The sequence below is a fragment of the Cucurbita maxima genome, unplaced genomic scaffold (genome assembly GCF_002738345.1).
Source record: "Cucurbita maxima cultivar Rimu unplaced genomic scaffold, Cmax_1.0 Cma_Scf00013, whole genome shotgun sequence".
NCBI lineage: Eukaryota > Viridiplantae > Streptophyta > Magnoliopsida > Cucurbitales > Cucurbitaceae > Cucurbita > Cucurbita maxima.
The window spans coordinates 5,172,829-5,193,178 of NW_019272029.1; the positions used below are offsets into that span (position 1 = coordinate 5,172,829).

Here is a 20,350-nt window from a genome sequence, read left to right on the forward strand (position 1 = left end):
CAACATGACGGGTTAGGCATGCGACGTGCATGAAGCAAGGAACAACACGTCCTAAACCAGCATGACTGTGACATTGGGCGTGCGGGAAAGTAAAAAATTTAATAGAAAAGGATAATAATTATTGAATAATTAAACCAACACAATGGGGCGGCCACAGATTGTAATTGTTTTATTGACCACACCAATTTCTTTTAAATCCTAGTGTGGGAAAGTCAAAAATATTTTAAATTACAAAAAAGGTACAATATTTTATCAAAAGAAAATGCAAATTTCTAATTGGTCAAAACCAGGCAATTGCATAGCTGGATTTTGCTGAAGTTCTATATCCAATTAGTGATGGGAACCACTCAAAATAACTTCATCAACTTTCATATGTTGTTTATGTAGCACCAAAATAGTTTATTCTTGCTTTCAATTTCCCACTAATCATGAGGCATTATCTATACAATCTTCCCGAATTTGCAATGTCACGGATCTTTTCCACGTTGAGTATGCAGAGTCATCTTCTCATATTTCACGGACACACTACATCTAACAGTCAAGGAAAATTTAAGGTTGGATTGGCGCACGCACTACATCAAGCATGGATTTGGGCTTGCCCAATTACAAGGCAGGTTGCGAGGTTGGTGACGGTTTACACACCCTTATAAAGGACCAATGTGAGATCTCATAATTCACTCCCTTTCAAAGCCCAACGTTCTTGGTAGTACTCATTTCATTCTCCCATCGATATGGGACCCCAACCCAATCCACTTTCTTCGGGGCCTAGTGTCTTTACTAACACACCGTCTCGTGTCCACCCCTTCGGGGCTTAGCCTTCTCGTTGGTACATCGTCTGGTGTTTAGCTCTCATACCATTTATAACAATCCAAGCCCACCACTAGTAAATATTGTCCTCTTTGGGTTTTCCCTTTCGACCTTCCGCTCAAGGTTTTTAAAATACTTGTGCTAGGGAGAGACTTTCACATCCTTATAAAAATGTTTCATTCTTCTCCCCAACCAACGTGGGATCTCAGCAAGGCAACGACATAGATGCTTTCCCCTCTTGTTTCAATTCAATCCAAGCGAAATTTCGAATTTTTTAAAAAAATATTTTTTGTTAAATAATATTCCTTCCAAGAATGTTTTAATAAATTAATTTCCATTTTTCAATATAAATTGTATTAAAAAAATGAAAACATCCGATAAGAAAAAATATAATATAAGTAAATTAAAATTGTATTATTGTAGTATTACAGCATAGTATTAGAAAGCAAAGGAAGATATAAATGCATATAATGCCATGTCTTTTAAATTAGTATTCTAAAAAAAGTCTCCTTCCCATTGAAATGCACACGTGCTATCATTCTCACTTTTCAAACATTTATATCAGCCCACCAACAAAAAAATAAAAAAGGTAATAATAATATAATTAACATTAATGCTAATTTAATGAAAAAAAAAATATATGAATTACAAGTAGATTAAAAAAAAATACCTATTAAAACCAACTTGAGAACAAAATTAAATAAAGAATTAAATAAAAAGATTTAGTTATTTGTATGAAAATACATTAATCATTCTCAAATTTAGAGAAATAATTTTGCAAAAGTCCAAATGCGATTATTCCCCTAGGTTGACTTAAATTTCAAAGAAAAAAATCAAACTTTTATTAAAGATACATTAATAACGTGAAGTTAAAACTAATCAAATAAGTGGAGGTATGATAAATAAGTTAGGCTACTTTTAGACCATTTCCACACTGATTTTAGAGCATTGCCAAACATCCCTGGTGGATGATGAAAGTCCCACCTCCGTTAATTTAGGAAATGATCATGAATTTATAATCAACGAATACTATCATCATTGGTGTGAGACCTTTTGAGAAGCTCAAAGCAGAGCCATGAGAGCTTATGCTCAAAGTGGATAATATCATACCATTATAGAGACTCGTGTTCATCTAAACATCCAAGAAGTTAGGTCGAAGATAAACGCAGAGGTTATGATAAGATAAGGAACCACTGCAAGGGGAGTAAGATTTAGATTACCTTGTTGATTGAATATCTCAAGGCAAGAACATTGTTTGAGATTCGAATCACTCCACAAGCAAGATCGATCATGTCTAGCTTGAATAATTCTTGTTGATCAAATATCTCAAGGCAAGAACACTTACTTGCGATTCGAATCACTCCACAAGCAAGATTGATCATGTCGAGCTTGAATGATTTTATATGCAACCTAAACTACATAGAATTGCAAAGAAAATTAGCCATTGGCTAAAGAAAACTATATTTTCCAAGTCGGTTTACAAATACAACCTAAAAGGATTTATATAGCCTAAAAAATGAAACTATTAAGGCATTCCAAGAGTTGTAACATTCATACTTTATGGCCATAATTAGCCATTATGTAAATGTACCCGAAATTAAATAAAAAGTCTTTAAATACAATAACTCTACATTACTCTAAATTGTAACCCACCCAAAATTTATAATAATCAAACACTTCATTCTTTTTCAATGTCGCATGAATTGAAACATCTTTTGATAATTTTGACAACCTTTTCTTTACATCTTCATTGAAGTATATTGTATGATTGATGTTTTTTGGATCATATTATCAGCGAAACCCCTGGTATCATGCACCTCATAAAAACCCTCATCATCATACTGTGGCATCCGCACTCATCGTCTCTGGGGAAGTATCTCTTTTGACACAACCGTCTAGTCTCATCTCTTTGTTACATTAAGTAACACATGCTCGTTGGATATTTATATTAATATCATTTTCATGCTCTTAGGGTTGTGTCTTATGTCGGCCTATCGATATGTTGCAATATGACACTCATCATCATATAACATGCTTAATATAGAAAACATCGCTGTATTAAGACAAACGTCATGCAATCATCATGCTCATCATATCGCCATAAAGTACATCAAGCATATCAAGTACATCATATATCAAACTATATAATATTACGCACATCATCAAACATCGTAACTCATACATCATCATATACTAGTATACGACATCATACGATACAACTCATATATCATCATAACTCATACATCATAAATTGTAACTCATGCAATTTCTAGCCTATCATAGTAAGGCTACTTACCTGATTAGCTTAGGCAGGTGTCACCAATTTATCCTAAAAAAAAGTTCGATTTTTGTCATTTGTATCTAAGTCAACCTATATGAATCCATGACATCAATTTCACGTTCAATGCTCTAAATTTTACAATGGTCCACTTCATACGAGCCTTAAAGACTTTGCATAAGTAGAATCTTGAAACGTTGTAATATATATATATATTTATTAAGACTTCATTTTCTATTATTACAGTTTTACTGAAGATATTGTTACGGGAAGGAATTTGTTTGAAGTTCATTGTTTTATTTTTAGTTTTGTTTACCAAATCTTCCCTATTTTGTATTTACTCTTATATTTCTCTTCATCTCTATATTTACTCCCTCTTTATCATGGTGTTTACTCTTGCCCTCTTATATTTCTCTTCCATCCCTCTTTTACCCTCTCATATTTCTCGTCTAATATGATCTAACAAAATTCATATAAAATAATTGACATTTAATTCCTAACTCAAAATTAACCAATTGCAACTATTTAGAGAAGATCGAACATATATTCGTCTGTAATTTCATTAAAGAAAGGAAGATTTAATATATACCTTCATAAACGTACGAGATCTTGTAAATCTACATCTACCGGTGAAAGCCATTTTTGTTTTTTCTCAGATCTGATCTGACGTTTTTTTTTCCTGTTTCTTTTTGCAGGATATGTGATATTCTGTCGTATAGCAAATGGAGGGTTGATGAGAGATAATTGGAATAGGGATTAGTGATTACCGGAAAAGAATGTAATTTTATTTATTTATTTATTTGTTTTTGGCTATTTACAAGCCACCTGAAAAAGAGTAGCAATAATGAACAATAACTACATATAATACATATAATTAATGAACCTAAACTTTATAACCACCTATCAAGAACCACTCCAACATAAAAAAAAATGTATCAATATTAGGTCATAAACTATATGAAAAAATAATAATGATTATTAGTTTATTAAATAACTACCTAATTTTAACCATTTATTTGATCTTTAACAAATAATAACCAAACAAAATAAAATTACATAAACTATAAAATTATGACTATAGTTAGATATTTAATAGCAAAGAAATATATTTTAATAATTTAAGTGTAGATAATTGATAAACTAAATAGAAATTAGTAATATTTTATACCACTATTAAAACATAGATTATTAATGAAAAACTCAAACATTTTCATCGGCCTGCCATCATGATTTTGACACGCTCATGACAAGACTCAAAGAAAACTCAAACCTCATTTACATTTTTCTTCTGATTTTATAGCTCTGTCGAACCTTAGGATTTCGTCCACTGAATATAGCTCATGCGAAATCTAAGCTTGTTCGACGACACATGCCACCTGTTAAACGTAGAATAGATCATATCTGTGTATACTAAGATAATCTAGTAATTTACTAGTTTGTTACCAAATCTATGATTTACTGGTTTGTTACCAAATCTATGATTTAGAATGTAATCTTCATTATACACATTTATAAATACATGAGGTCGTGACCCTAGGTCAGGTCATTGAGCCATTCAACCTAACATGGTATGAGAGCCAAAGGTTTATTTTTTAAATGTCTACCATATTTTCTTCTTCCTCTCCATCCACCATCTCCAACACGTCTCAACTACCATGGCGACCTTTGGCCCAATCCCTCTACACCATGCCGTCACAATTCGCCTAACCAAAAACAACTTCATCATATGGCGCGCCCAGCTCCTCCCCTACCTATGGGCTACCTCGATGGCACCAATGCCGCACCTGCCAAGTTGGTCCCTTCCTCAACTGCGGCTGGTGCTGAGCTGGTCTCTAATCCGGCCTATAATCAGTGGTATGATTAGGATCAACAGGTCCTTAGCGGTCTTCTCTCTTCCATGTCTGAGGAGATTCTTCACGATGTGGTTGCTGCTACTACGTCCAAGGAGGCGTGGGATACCCTGCAACGGATGTTTTCGTCGTCAACTCATGCTCGCACTACTCAGATTCGTGTTGAGCTCGCCACGTCCAAGAAACGAGATCAATTTGCTGCAAATTATTTTCGCAAGATCAAAGGGCTAGCCATCGAGCTGGCCGCCGCCGGCTCTGCCTTGCAGGATGATGATGTGATCGCGTATCTTTTCGCTGGTCTTGGCCCTGACTATGATCCCTTCGTCACCTGAATGACTACCAAGAGTGAATCCCTCACACTTGATGATGTGTTTGCACATCTAATGACGTATGAAGCTCGCCAACTACAACACCAGGCTGAACTTCAGTTAAATTTTGGATCTTCTGCCAATTATGCTGGTCGTGGTGGTCAGCAGAAGAATCGTGGGCGTAGGGATCCTGGTTGTGGTCGTGGTCGTTCTCAAGGTTATGCACCCTCTTGTCTTGCTGGTGATCGCCGTGGCCCTTCTACTCGTCCTTCCTGCCAGATCTGCGGCAAAGTGGGGCATACTGCTATCCGCTGCTGGCATATGATGGATGAGTCCTATCAAGATGAACCTTCTTCTGCTCCTCCTATGGCACTGGCGGCTACTTCTTCTTTCAAGATTGACCCAAATTGGTACAGTGACACAGGCGCTACAGATCATATCACCGGTGACCTAGATCGCCTGGCTGTGCGTGAACGCTATCATGGAGGTGAACAAGTTCAAGTCTGCAATGGAGCAGGTTTGCGTATTTTGCATACTGGTCATTCTCTAATTAATACTGCTACTCGTCCTCTTGCATTGCGTAATATTTTGCATGTGCCTGAAATTCTCAAACATCTTTGTTCATAAATTTTCTCGTGATAATGACGTATTTTTTGAATTCCATCCTTGGCATTTTTCTATAAAGGATCGACGGTCGAGGAAAAGTCTCCTAGATGGGAGGTGTGAATCTGGTCTTTATCCTATTAAGCCATTTGATGTCGATGATCTCAAGCACGCCTTGGTGAGCAGATCTACTACTCACGCCCAATGGCATGCACGTCTTGGACATCCTTCATCTCAAGTAGTAAAATCAATTTTGCGTCTCGATAATATTTCGTGTGCTACTAAGTCATCTTTGTCAGTTTGTAATGCGTGTTAGTCAGCAAAAAGTCATCAGTTACCATATACTAGTTCTTTCCATAGGTCTTCATCACCTTTGGAACTTATTTTTTTGGATGTTTGAGGCCTGCACCTCCATCTATTGGGGGTTTTAAATATTATATTAGCATCATTGATGATTTCAGTAAATTTTCGTGGATCTATTTGATGCATGATCGTATAGAAGCTCCTCGTATATTTTTGCAATTCCAAGCTCATGTTGAGCGCCTCCTAGATACTAAAATCAAGTGGGTCTAATCTGATTGGGGTGGGGAATATCAGAAAATTCATAACACATTTTTTCGTTCCCTTGGAATTGCTCATCGTGTTTCGTGCCATCACACACATCAACAAAATGGGTCTGCTGAACGCAAGCACCGTCATATTATTGAAACTGGCTTAGCCCTTCTAGCTCATGCTTATGTACCTATTAAATTTTGGGACGACGTGTTTCTTACAGCCACATATCTCATCAATCGTCTTTCTACTCATGTCATCGATAACAAATGTCCCTTAGAGCATCTTTTTCATACCCCACCAAATTACTCATTAAAATTTTTTGGGTGTGCTTGTTGGCCTCGTCTTCGTCCTTATAACAAATAAAAGCTCTCTTTTTGATCAAAGGAATGTGTCTTTCTAGGCTACAACTCTTTACATAAAGGGTATAAGTGTCTTGACACAAATTTTGGTCGTGTCTATATGTCTAGAGATGTCATATTTGATGAAAATGTTTTTCCATTCAAGAGAGCCCCACCTATTTCTTCCCCAATCATGCAGTCAACACATAATGCCCCTGATTTGTGTGCCTTGCATTTGGGTAATAGCAGTACTAATTTGGAGAATGATCACATGCATATGTTTGTGCCTACTAACTCTTTGGATGCAGAAAATTTGGTGTCTACATCAGCTTCGGAATTGCCTCAGCAATCCTCCGCGTCGCTGCCATGCGAATAGACATTGGTTGTTCTGCCAATGATTGAGGCCTCGGCTCCTCCGCCAGCAGATGATATTGCACAATGCCCGGTCGAATCCTTGGCCGCTGGTCAACCAACTGCTGTAGCATCGATTGCTCCCCTCGCAACAGCTGATACGGCTGTCCCCTCAAATGTGGATCCTGCACCTACTACTCATCCGCATGGTACTCGATTGAAGCACAATATCAAGAAACCCAAGGTGCGTACAGATGGAACAATAACATATTTTGTAGTTCGGTCTTCTGCCTCTGAACCTACTTCAGATATTACTGCTATGGAGCATCCCCTCTGGCGTCAGGCAATGAATGATGAATTTCAGGAACTTAAAAAAAAAAAAAGACATGGCACTTAGTTCCTCCTCGTGCTAGTCTTAACTTTATTGATTACAAATGGGTTTTCAAACTCAAGCAAAAGTCAGATGGCTCTGTTGATCGCTACAAAGCACACCTGGTTGCTAAAGGGTTTAAACAACAGTATGACGTTGATTATGATGATACCTTTAGTCCAGTTGTTAAGCCCACTACCATTCGACTTTTACTATCTCTTGCTATTTCTCGTGTTTGGGCTATTTGGCAGATTAATATTCAAAATGTTTTTTTTCATGGCTTTCTTAATGAAGGTGTTTATATGAAGCAGCCCTCTGGATTTGTGGATTCTCAACACCCTTGTTATCTCTACAAGCTGGATAAGTCGCTTTATGGCCTTAAACAAGCTCCGCGTGCCTGGTTATCTCGCCTTAGCTCCAAATTATTATAGCTGGATTTTACACCTTCAAAGGCTGATGTTTCTCTTTTCATTTTTAACCAGACGGGCATTCAAATGTATATCCTCATCTATGTTGATGACATTATTATTATCAGCTCATCTTCTACGGCTATTGAGAAACTTCTCATAGCTTCAGGATGATTTTGCTGTCAAGGATCTTGGCATTTTGAGTTATTTTCTTGGGATTGAGATCCGCCATACTTCCAATGGACTTATTCTGACACAACATAAATACATTCAAGATTTATTGTCGAGAACCAATATGCTCACCTCCAAAGGTGTGCTCACACCTATGCTTCCTAGTGAGAAGTTGTTATTGGATGGTGGTGAAAAGCTTTCGCCTGAGGATACTACTTGCTATCGAAGTGTCGTTGGTGCTCTCCAATATTTGTCTCTGACACGTCCTAATATATCATTATGTGTCAATAGAGTGTGTCAGTTCATGTCCTCCCCGACATCTATACATTAGGTAGCAGTCAAACGAATTCTCCGTTATCTACATGACACTATTGATATGGGTTTGTGTCTTACAAAGTCCAGCACTGATTTGTTGAGTGCCTTTTCAGATGCTGATTGGGTCGGGAATCCTGATGATCGTTGAAGCACTAGAGGCTATGTGATCTTCTTTGGTGGCAATCTTATCTCTTGGAGTTCGAGGAAACAATTAACAGTTTCTCTTTCTAGTACGGAGGCCGAATATAAGGTGGTTGCTGATGCCACTGCCGAATTAATTTGGATCCAAGTTCTCTTGCGTGAGCTCGGGATCTCGCAAGCGCGAGCACCTAGCCTGTGGTGTGACAACATTGGTGCCACCTACCTGTCAGCCAATCCAATTTTTCATCGACGGACGAAGCATGTTGAGGTTGATTATCACTTCGTTCGTGAACGAGTATCGACTCGTCAGCTAGATGTTCGACTCATTTCTTCCAAGGATCAGCTCGCTGATATCATGACAAAGCCGTTGCCAGCTCCTTCTTTTAGCAATTTTAGGCGCAATCTAAACTTAGTAGTAAATCGTCCAGATTGGGGGGGGGTGTTAAACGTAGAATAGTTCATATCTGTGTGTTAAACGTAGAATAGTTCATATCTGTGTATAGTAAGATAATCTAGTGATTTACTAGTTTGTTACTAAATCTATGATTTACTAGTTTGTTACCAAATCTATGATTTCATAGTTTTGTAACCAAATCTATGATTTCATAGTTTTGTTACCAAATCTATGATTTCATGGTTTGTTACTAAATCTATGATTTAGAATGTAATCTTCATTATACACATCTATAAATACATGAGGTCGTGACCCTAGGTCAGGTCATTGAGCTATTCAACCTAACACCACCCATGCGTGCATGATCAATTCGTCTACAACTCTTGCTGACTTGCCTCTACACTAGGTCAAGTCATTCGGTTCGACCTTGCCTCTACTCTAGGCTCAGGTCTCTCATATGCAACGTCACATCTCGGTCATCATCTTGATTCCCAACAACATGGGTAATGCATCTTGATGTCATCCCAAGTCCTGGGACAACTTTGGCCATCATAGCTTGTTCAGACATGTTTATTGAGTTGGCCCATGTGTCAATCATATCGTCGAGGCATCCTGAACATCTATCTATCCAGATTCTATCGAGGCATAAACCTTCTCATGTCTATGCAAAGTCATTTATGGATTATGTACCGAATAGCAGTTGCATTTACCAACTTTCGACACATAGATTGGGGCACAATATCGACATATCCATGTCGTCTGACATTGTCCTCAAAAAATTCATTTCAAAGTAAGTCGCCCAAGACACTCGTCTCACAACGCTCCCTCACACTATAATACACGTATGTGCCACATGTAGCTCACTTGGGTCTAATGGTGGTGGAGATCTAGTACCATGTATTCTCCTTATTGTACGTTTTAAAGGCACATTTAGTCTGAAAATAGATATGGTTTTGTCTAATGGTCATACGATCTCGTGGATCGTCCATAGAGTGTTTGTTCGACACCAAATTTGGCGAGTATTCATATATACTGACTTAACTTTAGAGTAGCATGCTCAAACTCATACTGAAACCTTTACTTCTAAGGTTAAGGCTTGAGGCCCTACCCGAATCTTATCAAACTTGTCTTTGACACTCATGTTGACATCGTTGCCTCTATCTTGCTTATGCCTTTACTTGACTTCAATGCACATTTTGATAAGATCATGGTGTTCCAAATGTTCCCCAAGGCCAAGAAGATTTAAAAAATTGGATAGGCTCACTTCAACCATCATTTCATGTGTAACAAGCTAATTCGATTGAGGAATGACCATTTGGAGAAGTGAATATTTGCACAGTTGAAATAGCGAATGAAGTTGCAAGTATAATTTCATTAGTGGCTAGAAAACTGTATTTATTATTTTGTAGTTCATAAAGTTTGTAATGGTCAAATTGACATCATCTTTTGTTGAGATTTAATGGGATTGGATATAATCACTATCACTAACTATTTTTTAAGGTGATACTGTCACTAACTTCTTTTGTGGGGAGACTATAAATACCCACAAATTATTATGTAAAAATAAGATTTGTGAATGAATGAAATTTTGATATCAAATTGCCTTATAAATCCGATCATCATTTTGTCATTTCTAAGTTTCAAGCATTCTTGTGGCAGATTGCTTTCGAGTCATTCAATCAAGTCTTGATCAAGTTTGATTGTGGAGTGAATCAATTTATAACAAGGTTCCAAATCTTACTTCTAGAGCTTTGATAGTAAGAGATAATCTAATTCTAGCCTTTAGGTTCTTGTTTCAACAAAAACTTGGATCGTTAGGCTGAGGATTAGGTTGCCTTATCAATTTGATATCATTTATGCTACTGGTTACCTTTTTTTCAAATCTGCCCAATTATTTTATTGCTGCAATTTACAATTTATTGTGAGCTTATAAACTTGAGTAGACTAAGAAACTAACTTATGGAGTAATTTTAGGAGAATTATTAGTAGACTGAGTGAAATTGTGGACCAAGTTTTGTGGTTGTGGACTAAGTTTTATGGTTTAATTTGGAAGATGAGTAGTTTTTCCTATGCCTCTTGTACTTGTTTCGACATAATTTCAATCGTGGGACAAATCCAACATTTGATATCAGAGTTTCTAGGAGGCCGAAAAAAATGTCGTCACCATACAAAGTCACCGGAGGAGAAGTGACAACGATAAAGCGTGGAAAGGAAGGGAGTGTAACGTTCCAGTACCCATTACTCACGAAGAGTAACTATGCAGCATGGTCGATCAAGATGCGTGTCAACTTACAGGCACAAGACGTGTGGGATGCCATCGAGCATGGTGATGTTGAGGAGCGTAAGGATAAGATGGCTCTTGCCACCATCTACCAAGTAGTCCAGGAGGACGTTATTCTTGTTGACTTTTGACAAATGAGAGGAAATCATTGACGAAATAAAAACTACTTAAGGGAATTTGTTGGAAGAAAATGAAAACCGAAAATAAAAGAGAGAGAAATCTTAGGATTTGATTTGCTGAAAAAAAGTTGTGATTTCATTTGTTCATTAGATTCACTCATTTAAATAATTATTTTATCCTACAAATGGCCAAAAGTGGCCAATTAAAATTGTGGCACTCTCTTGTAAACATGGCCCAACCGGTCAGCTAAAAAAATGGTAATCATTTGACGTGTATGTCAAATGGTCAAAATAAAATATTAAAAAACGTGTAAAAGCTAAATAAGGAAACTGCAGGCTTTGTCTAACAATCTCCTCCTAAAACCTGTGGTATATCTACCTTATTATTTGAACTCCGATCTTTGAACGAAGTTCCTCAAATTTTACTCACGCCAGAGATATGGTGAAGATGTCTTCAAGTTGTTCCTCTGTTAGGATGAAATCAATCTTGACGCCAGAGATATGGTGAAGATGTCTTCAAGTTGTTCCTCTGTTAGGATGAAATCAATCTTGATGAGCCGATGTAGTGAAATTTGATTTCTATATGTTTACTCCGGTCGTACAAAATTGGATTTTTGATTAGGGAGATCGTAGCTTTGTTGTTATAGCATTGGTGGATTGTCTTCTCTCCCAATGAGTTCTTCCATCAGTCGCGCAAGCTAGACCTCCTGTGTTGCTGCTGTCGAAGTGGCAATGTACTTTGCTTTGCAAGAAGATAAAGCAACTACCTTTTACTTTATTGATTGCCAGCAGATTGTGCCGCCTGAGAAGAAGTAAATCATCCCACTGGTACTCTTATGATCATCGACGTGACCGCCATGTCACTATCACTGTAGTCAACCCTCAAGTTTCTCCTTTCCTCTCCTTGCGCAGTATCATCTCACACCCCAGCCTCTAGTTCCGGCCACATAGCGCAGGATGCACTTGACAAGCACAAGATGCTCCTCCCTAGGTGCTTCCATAAACCTAGTAACGTATCCAACGAAATAAGCAATATCAAGGTGTATGTTTACTAGATAGCGTAAGCTTCCGACAATGCTGCAGTAGTTGGTGGAGTCGACTGCCATTGTAGTGCCGGCTTTCCTCAGTTGGAGTCGGGCTTCCATTGACGTCCTTGTAGGGTTACTGTCCACTAGCCCAGCTATGTCCAATAGCTTCTTTGCGTACGCACCTTAACAGATTGTTATTGCTCATCTTGAAGATGAGGTAGTATTCTATTTCGCTTCGATACCGAGGTAACAGCTGAGCATGCCGAGATTGCTCATCTTGAAGTTCTTGGACATCTCCTTCTTGAATCTTCCGAGGACTTCCATGTCGCCTCTAGTGATTATGAGGTCATCGATATACACTCCCACGATCAATCGCTACTCGTCGTGGCCTTGTGTGTACATGCCATTCTAAGAGGCACATCGCTTGAACTTCAGCGACAGCAAGGTACTATCTAGCTTCGCGTTCCAGGCTCGTGGTGCTTGCTGAAGCCCATAGAGTGCCTTGTGCAGGTGCAATACCTTGTCAGGGTTGTCGTTGTCCAGGAAGCCCGATGGTTGTCGGACATAAACGGTCTCCTTTAGCTCTCTATTGTGGAACGTGAATTTCGCGTCCATGTGGTGGACCTCCTAGAAATGATGTGCCGCGATTGCCAACAATAGGCAGACAAATTTCACTCTTGCCACTGGCATGAATATCTCCTCGAAGTCCATTCCTTTCTTCGGGCCTTGTGTTTCACAAATTCTCTCTCCTCGTTACGCTTCAGTTTGAAGACCCATTTGAGCCCTATAGCTCGGTCTCTCGGCGACATGTCCTCCAGACTCCATGTCTTGTTCTCAGTGATGGATGTCAACTCCTCCTGCATTGCCTTCAGCCAACACGAGTTCCTTTTTGCTTCGACGAAGGTGTTCGGTCATCTGTGCTGATGGCATGCAGTTCAGCCACCTCTTGTTTGAGCTCGCGTGCCGCCAGTCCAGATGGTTGACCTCCTTCCACTAGGTCTTCCATCCTCTAGTACATGGCCACCAGATCATCATCGTGATCGACATCCAGCATCGAATCCACAGTCTGTAGTGTTGCAAACTCCACTGGTTTAGGGGGTGTAACTATTGGCGGTAGTGACGGTTGCTGATGCTGCGCTCCTCCTCCTCCCGACTCGATGACAAGGTACTCCACCGTGAACTGATTTGGGTTTTGGTCCGCCTCAGTCACGTCTTTCTACTACCAGAAGGTGCTCTCGTCGAAGATGACGTTGCGCGACACGTGAGCTCGTGCCGTCCGCAGGATCATAGAGCTTGTATGCCTTGCTCCCGGGTTCGTAGCTGATGAAGACGACCTTCAGCCCCCTGGGATTGAGCTTGGCGAGGTGGGACGCACTACCTTCATGTATGCGACGTAGCCGAACACTCGGAGATGATGTACCTGATGGTGTTAATATAACACATGCGAAAACAATTTTGATCTTAGGCACTCTAAGTACATCAATTATAGTAAATTAGCTAGCATGTTCAAAACATTAAAACTAAATGAGTTTGAATACTAACCTTTTGTCGCTCAAGTTTCTTTTTTCTCACGAACCGGTTTCGAACCACCACTAGTGTCTTCTCCACTATTCTCCAGCCTTAGAATAGGATTGTGGAATTCGGTGAGTGACTAAACTTGGGAGGGATTTAATATATATGAAGAGAGAGTTTGTGAGATTTTTTTGTTAAGGTTTTGCCCTTAGAAGAACTTCCATGTACCATGATCACTCTATTTATAGAGTCATGTTTGCATGTTCATGCAAATTTGAGATCACCAAATTTTGACACTCAAAATTCCACTCAAATGTTTGAGATTATGTTGAGTTCACCAAATTTTGACTCTCAAAATTCCATTAAAATTTGTGGGGTTTATTTGACAAGCATGTAAGTTTGGTTAAACCAAATTTTGACACCTCAAAATTCCACTCATTCAAACATGGATTTTTCTATTAAATGAAGTCAACATTTTGACTTTCTTCATTTTGATTCAACAATTCATTTGAATTATTAATTTCAAAATTAAAGTAATATTAAAGGATTAATTAAACTATTTAATTAATATTTAATATTAATTCAAATGTCAATCCCAATTAATTCCAACACATATTTGATTAAGATGTTTATATCTTATTTAAATATCTCAGATTCTCTCTTTTTGTTTAATTCGTAAATAAAACAAAAGTGCGGTTAAATATATCGTATATATGTAGCACATTCTCCCTAATTTGAATTCGAACACTTTGAACTCACTCGTCACACTGCTCTATGATTTAGTCCGATATGAGCTAGCAGAGGGACCTAATGGACCTATAGATCATGGACTCCAACGATCCAAGATTAATCGGTTAAATTCATTAACCTTGTTAACAAACATTCGTTAACTATTAGAACATTCCACTATAGCCTAGTAGTTGCACTCCCCTCACTATAGATATATTTCTGTCCATTTGATATAACCATGATTAGTAAGTCGATCCTTCACAGGTTGTTCGTAACTAGAGCTGGGTCAATTTACCGTTTTACCCTTGAAGTTACTTCTTGTTCCTTATGTCTCACTGATCCTCTAATGAACAATTGGTTTGTGGTCAAACCAGTAAACCGAATCCCTCTCAGGCCAATGAGAGGGTGGGGCCCCTTGTTCAAGACCTGGAGTCAGTACTTAGGGAACTACCTCTCTTCTATCCCTAAAAGTGGGTAGGAGGGAATTCCATCTTGCACCCCACGTCCCCAACCATTTACACAGCTTACCCCTGAAATGGGAGACCTATTGAGTCGGAGAACTTGAGCCACTCTCACCCATGCAAATTTGAGAATAATTTCGAATAAAGAGAAGTTCATGATTAGCTCAGGATTAAAATCGAGTTACCTAGGTCATCGAATGAAAATAAAATCAGTCTCAGAAGTAAGCGACATTATAAAGTGAGAGTGATTTTCTTCATGGTCCGATCTTATGCAATACTCATTGCATAGGACGCCCCCACTCACATGACTCCGCATGTACAATTTAGTGATCACATTGTTTATGTCATATACAAAAGTGGGCCGCATCTATAGTGTTCCCAGGATAAGGTACTCAGCCTTATCCGTGTATTATAGATCATTTTGACTATATACTTGAACTTGATCCACTCTTATGTCTCTACATATAGTTCAAGTAATTATACTATAGTCAGAGTGTTCTTAGTTTATTGGATTTAGATTAATAATCGTAAAGTTCACTTTATTCAATAACAATTTTTACTAAATGAACAACAATAATATTTTGTTGAAAATAGATTATTTTTTTGTTTACAAATATGAGTTTTAGGACATAAAACCGAACAGTACCGCTGGCTTCTTTTTGTACTAGGCCTCATGTGGCGTCTTCCCGTCGAGGCTTCTCGTTGGCGACCGATTGAGAAGATAGACGACCGTCATTATCGCCTCTCCCCAGAAATTTCCAAGCATCCTGGCTGTCATCAGCAATGACCTTGCTATCCCGATGATGCTCTGATACCACTTGTTGACTTTTGACAAAGAAGAGGAAATCTCCGACGAGTACAAACGCCCAAACATAATTTGTTGGACGAAAATGAAAATAGAAAATAAAAGAGAGAGAAATCTTCCGATTCATTTGCTAAAAAAAGTGGTGATTTCATTGGTTGATAGATTCAATTATTTAAATAATTATTTTATCCTAACAATGGCAAAAGTGGCTAACTAATTATGTGCGTATAAACATGGCCCAAACCCCTAGCTGAAAGGATGGTAATCCAAATGGTCAAAATAAAATATTAAAAAATGTGTAAAAGCTAAATAAAGAAACCGGAGTCTTTATCGAACAATTCTCATGTTGGTAAAGAAGAAATTGGCAAAGGCTGCGGGAGACGTTGCAAACAATGCATGTGCGTGTGGAACGTGTCAAGGAAGCAAATGTGCAAACCTTGAAGAGCTTTGAGGCTATTCGCATAAAGGACGCTGAGTCAATAGATGACCTTGCCATGAAGTTGACGACAATTGTCAGCAACATCCGTTCATTAGGCGACATGGTGGAGGAGATCTCCGTCGTCAAGAAGATCCTTAGAGCAGTTCCCTCAAGATTCATGCAAATTATTACTTCCATCGAGCAGTTCGGTGACCTCAAGAACATGTCAGTGGAGGCGGCCATTGGTCGTCTTAAAGTCCATGAAGAGAGACTTCATGACTATGAAGAAAAAGAGGAGGAAAAATACCTCTTACTCACACGTGAACCTATAATGACCCAAAAAATAAAATAATGTGTTTAGGTTGGTATGTTTTTGTGTTGAAATTAATAATAATAATGATAATTATTATTATTATGATAATTATGAAATAAGTAAATGAATGAATTAGTTAAAGAAAAAAAAGAAAAAAAAGAAAAAAAGACAGCAACAGCTTGAAGCTGCTGCCTTCGAGAAAGGAGGAATGGACAGGTGGATTAAAGGGAAAAGAAAGAAAGAGGGAAGTGTGAGGTGGTGCTGATGGTTCTGGGATTAAAAACTAAGAACAGAAAAGAAGGGAAAACAGTAAACAGGGGAAGAGAGTTGAAATTGGTGACTCTTTCGAAATTCCTCATGGTTCGGTGATTTCCTTGTCGGGGCGCAAGCTTGAGATCAGAGGAACGTTTGTGGAAGCTATCAACGTTGGAAGCTCAAGGGATAAGTCATATTAGGCGTTATTCGAACATAAGAAAACCCATTTGACCGAATCAAATCTCGATATCTTGGTCTATATTGCATAATAAGTTATGAAATAGGACAATGTTAGAATTGTAATAAGGAGATCTATAAAGTTGTAGTAGAATTCGAAAGTAAATACGGGCTGTAGAGGTGGAATATGACTTTGGGACATAATTGGTATTAATAGAAAAGTTGAGAAAATTGCTGAAAACGCAAGTAAGAAGAAGGAGCTCATGCACTACACGCAGGGCGCGTGAGGAGCCGCGACTGGGCGTGCGACTGGAAGTTCTCCTGGCGCGCGAGACAAACACGCCGAGAGTGTGAGGGCGCGTGAGACCTCATTTCGGCTTTCGGTTTGTCCCGTTCGACTCCTTTTGATTTGTCCCATCAAGATTGGTCTATACTTATCTTGAAAATTGTGAAATATAGGTCTAATTCAAAGGAATTGTGTTGACCTATTAAACGTACATCCAAGGGAAAAGGAGTTTGAAATCAGGTAAATAGCATATCGATCTTTGAACTAGTTCTTAACTTGTTTACAACATGTGAGTATGTTGTTTACCTGAGTAAGAGCTTACTATGTTAAAATGAGCTTTGATGATATTAAATGTTTATTGTATATTGTGACTGCTTGCCTGTTATGTAAGCATGTTATAAATGATTACTAGAATGTTCTATGTGTTGAACATGATAAATGTAAGAAAGCATGCATTAAATGTGAGTATGTTATGCATGTTAATGGAAAGGTTATGACTCTAGGATATGCTTATTGGTTGTTGAGCCATGACTTATTTATATGAGTATTGTAGTCTACTCATTCCCGCGGAGTTCCTGACCAACGTGCTGAGTGCCAAGTCAGGGAGCATGAGTACTCCCGACCGTTGGTATATGAGATAAACAGGCCACTAGAGAAATTAGTAGACGGGCCGTATTTGACCGAGAGCGAGTCTTACATACAAGTCCGAAAATTCTAGATAAGCATAGTGATAGAGAGTCAATAACCTAAGTTGAAGGTAGCTGAGATACATCATTAATGAATAGATGACCCTAGTAAGAGAAACTAGGAGTCAATGGCAAATAAAACTTAAAACATCTGGAAAGATTAGTTATGAACTCAAGAAAGATAAGTTGGCTACTTACTGTGTAATTTAATTACTCATCAAAATTATTTAACTTTTCTTTCCAGATTTAGTTGATGCAGGCCAACCGAGGACGAGGACCAGACCAGTGGACTAGAGACTCTTGGGAATCCATGTCTGTGTCTGTTTTGTGTACTTATGCTTTCACTGTCAAGAATTTACTTTGGTTGTTTTAAGTTTTAAATAGCACTGGTTTTAAATGTTATACGGGATGTTTTTGGAAATATTTTGAAATTTATGATTGGTTGTCGGAGTTTATTATCGATGTCAGTGGTAGCTCCTGTGAATCGCGTTGACGATGGAGCGAGTGTTACATGAGGAGTGGCTCACGTGGACGAAAAAGAATGATGTGGCTGACTCTTTCTTTTCAAGTATGAGGGGATGTGGTAGCCATAACAAGAAAAACTGAGGTTGTGGACGTGGTTGTGGACATGGCTGTGGACGTGGTGGCAAAGGAGGTCGTGGAAATACCTCACAAACCTATGATAATGCCAGCCTCTGGAAGAACAAGAGTATGATCAAGTGTTATTCTTATGGAAAATATGGGCATTATGCAGTAGAGTGCCGCAAGCAGAAGCGAGATGAGGAGACAAACCTCACACTCACGCAAGATCAATAGCCTGCACTGATGTTGGCCGAGAAGGTGCCCAACCTGTTGATGCTCGAAGAAAAAGTTATGACGAATCTTCTAGCAAAAGGAGAAGACCGAATGGAGACCAACATTCGGTACCTTGACAACGGTGCAAGCAACCATGTAAGGACTGGGTTGAAGCGATGGCTTTAAAAGGCGGGTAAATTTTTCGCGAAATAAAATCATTAAAATTTAAAACATAATTTATATAATACCAAAATAGTGTGCGCACATTAGTAATTTAAAATACAACATAATAGTTAAAAGACAGAATAAGGAACAGACGCAAAACATTTTAAAAAAAAAAGGATGATGACGACGGGTGAGGTTAGTCTATGGCACCTGCTCCAAATTCCGCTCCTGACTCGACCAGCTCCTTATCACCTAGAAAAAATGGAGTAAGGAATGAGTACAAGACTGAGTAAGTAGCCTATTTGTAGCCTCTTAATCGTGTCCTTGATATGCTAGGGTACCACATTCTTGGTTCTTGCTTGTTCTTGTTGTAAGTACTTAGGCCTGTTTCATTCTTGTTCTTGACTTCTGCATAGATTATTTGAATTATGCCTACTATGATCAACCAGGGTGAAAAAATAGAATGGGCATGGGGGTTCTTATCTGAATCTTTCTTGAGGACCTTAGTCCTTGAATCCTAAACCCTTGGTTTTCCTTTAAGAGCCTTAGTATTATGATTTTTGGCTCTTGGTCCTTTGTTCCAGTTCTTGTCCTTAGAACTAAGATCTTGATCCTTGTTCTAGTCCTTGATCTTTCTCTTGTTCTTGGTACTTGGTTCTTGTTCTGTTCTTGATCCGTTCTCCAAAACACTCCCCCTAGGATTTACGGCACTAGACATGCACCTGACAATCCTGTGTCCAAGGCTTCATGTGTTCCAAGCGACACAACCTTAACCTATGTCTAAGGCTTCATGTGTTCCAAGCGACACAACCTTAACCTATGTCTAAGGCTTCATGCGTTCCAAGCGACGTAGTCTTACTGCATCTTAGGGCTTGCCCTTCGATATGGTTTGCTTAACCCTATGCCCCAGGCTTCATGCGTTTCAAGCAGCATAGTTTGAAAACCTACATCTAAGGCTTCTGATGTTCCAAGCGATGTAGTCTTAATACTACATCAAGGGCTTGCCATATAATACAGTATGCTTAACCTATGCTCAAGGCTTCATGTATTCCAAGGGCATAGTCTGAAAACCTACATCCAAGGCTTCTTACGTTCCAAGAAATGTAGTCTTAATACTGCATCAAGAGTTGCCCTATAATACAATTTACTTACCTACGCTCAAGGCTTCATGCATTCCAAGCAGTGTAGTCTAAGTCATAGCATGCTATACCGTGGGAGGTCTTAGGAGGTTCTTGATTTGTGGCTAAGGTAACTTGCTCTCTTCTTGTTCCTCCATGACCTTAGACTACTCCCTTGATAGACCATAAAGGTCACTTGCTCGGTGCATACTTGAACATGGCATCCTGCAAGTTTGCAGGGCATCTCTTCTAGATGAGGAAACTTGAGGCATGACATCTTGCAAAGAAAACATGGTGCAGGGCATCCCACCTAG

The 20,350-nt window shown here is 38.7% G+C and overlaps 1 protein-coding gene and 1 non-coding gene across 5 annotated transcripts in view; one reads left to right on the forward strand and one right to left on the reverse strand.

Moving 5' to 3' along the window:
- LOC111488654 (probable inactive purple acid phosphatase 29) overlaps nt 1-20,350 on the reverse strand; it is a 421,893-nt gene that overhangs the window by 390,350 nt on the left and 11,193 nt on the right. The window contains exon 4 of one of the 4 annotated variants that reach the window (XM_023136527.1): nt 1,309-1,374. The exons of 1 other annotated variant lie outside the window; for it this stretch is intronic. In XM_023136527.1, coding sequence (XP_022992295.1) covers nt 1,369-1,374 — 6 coding nt within the window. In that variant the 3' untranslated portion in view covers nt 1,309-1,368. Of the gene's footprint in view, nt 1-1,308; nt 1,378-14,054; nt 14,067-20,350 lie in introns of those variants that run through there. 2 more of the 4 variants (XM_023136526.1, XM_023136528.1) reach the window with 2 other exon arrangements.
- Nucleotides 5,193-5,332, forward strand: LOC111488859. Its single transcript, XR_002719287.1, has one exon. It is a non-coding gene; the product is annotated as a small nucleolar RNA Z247 (small nucleolar RNA).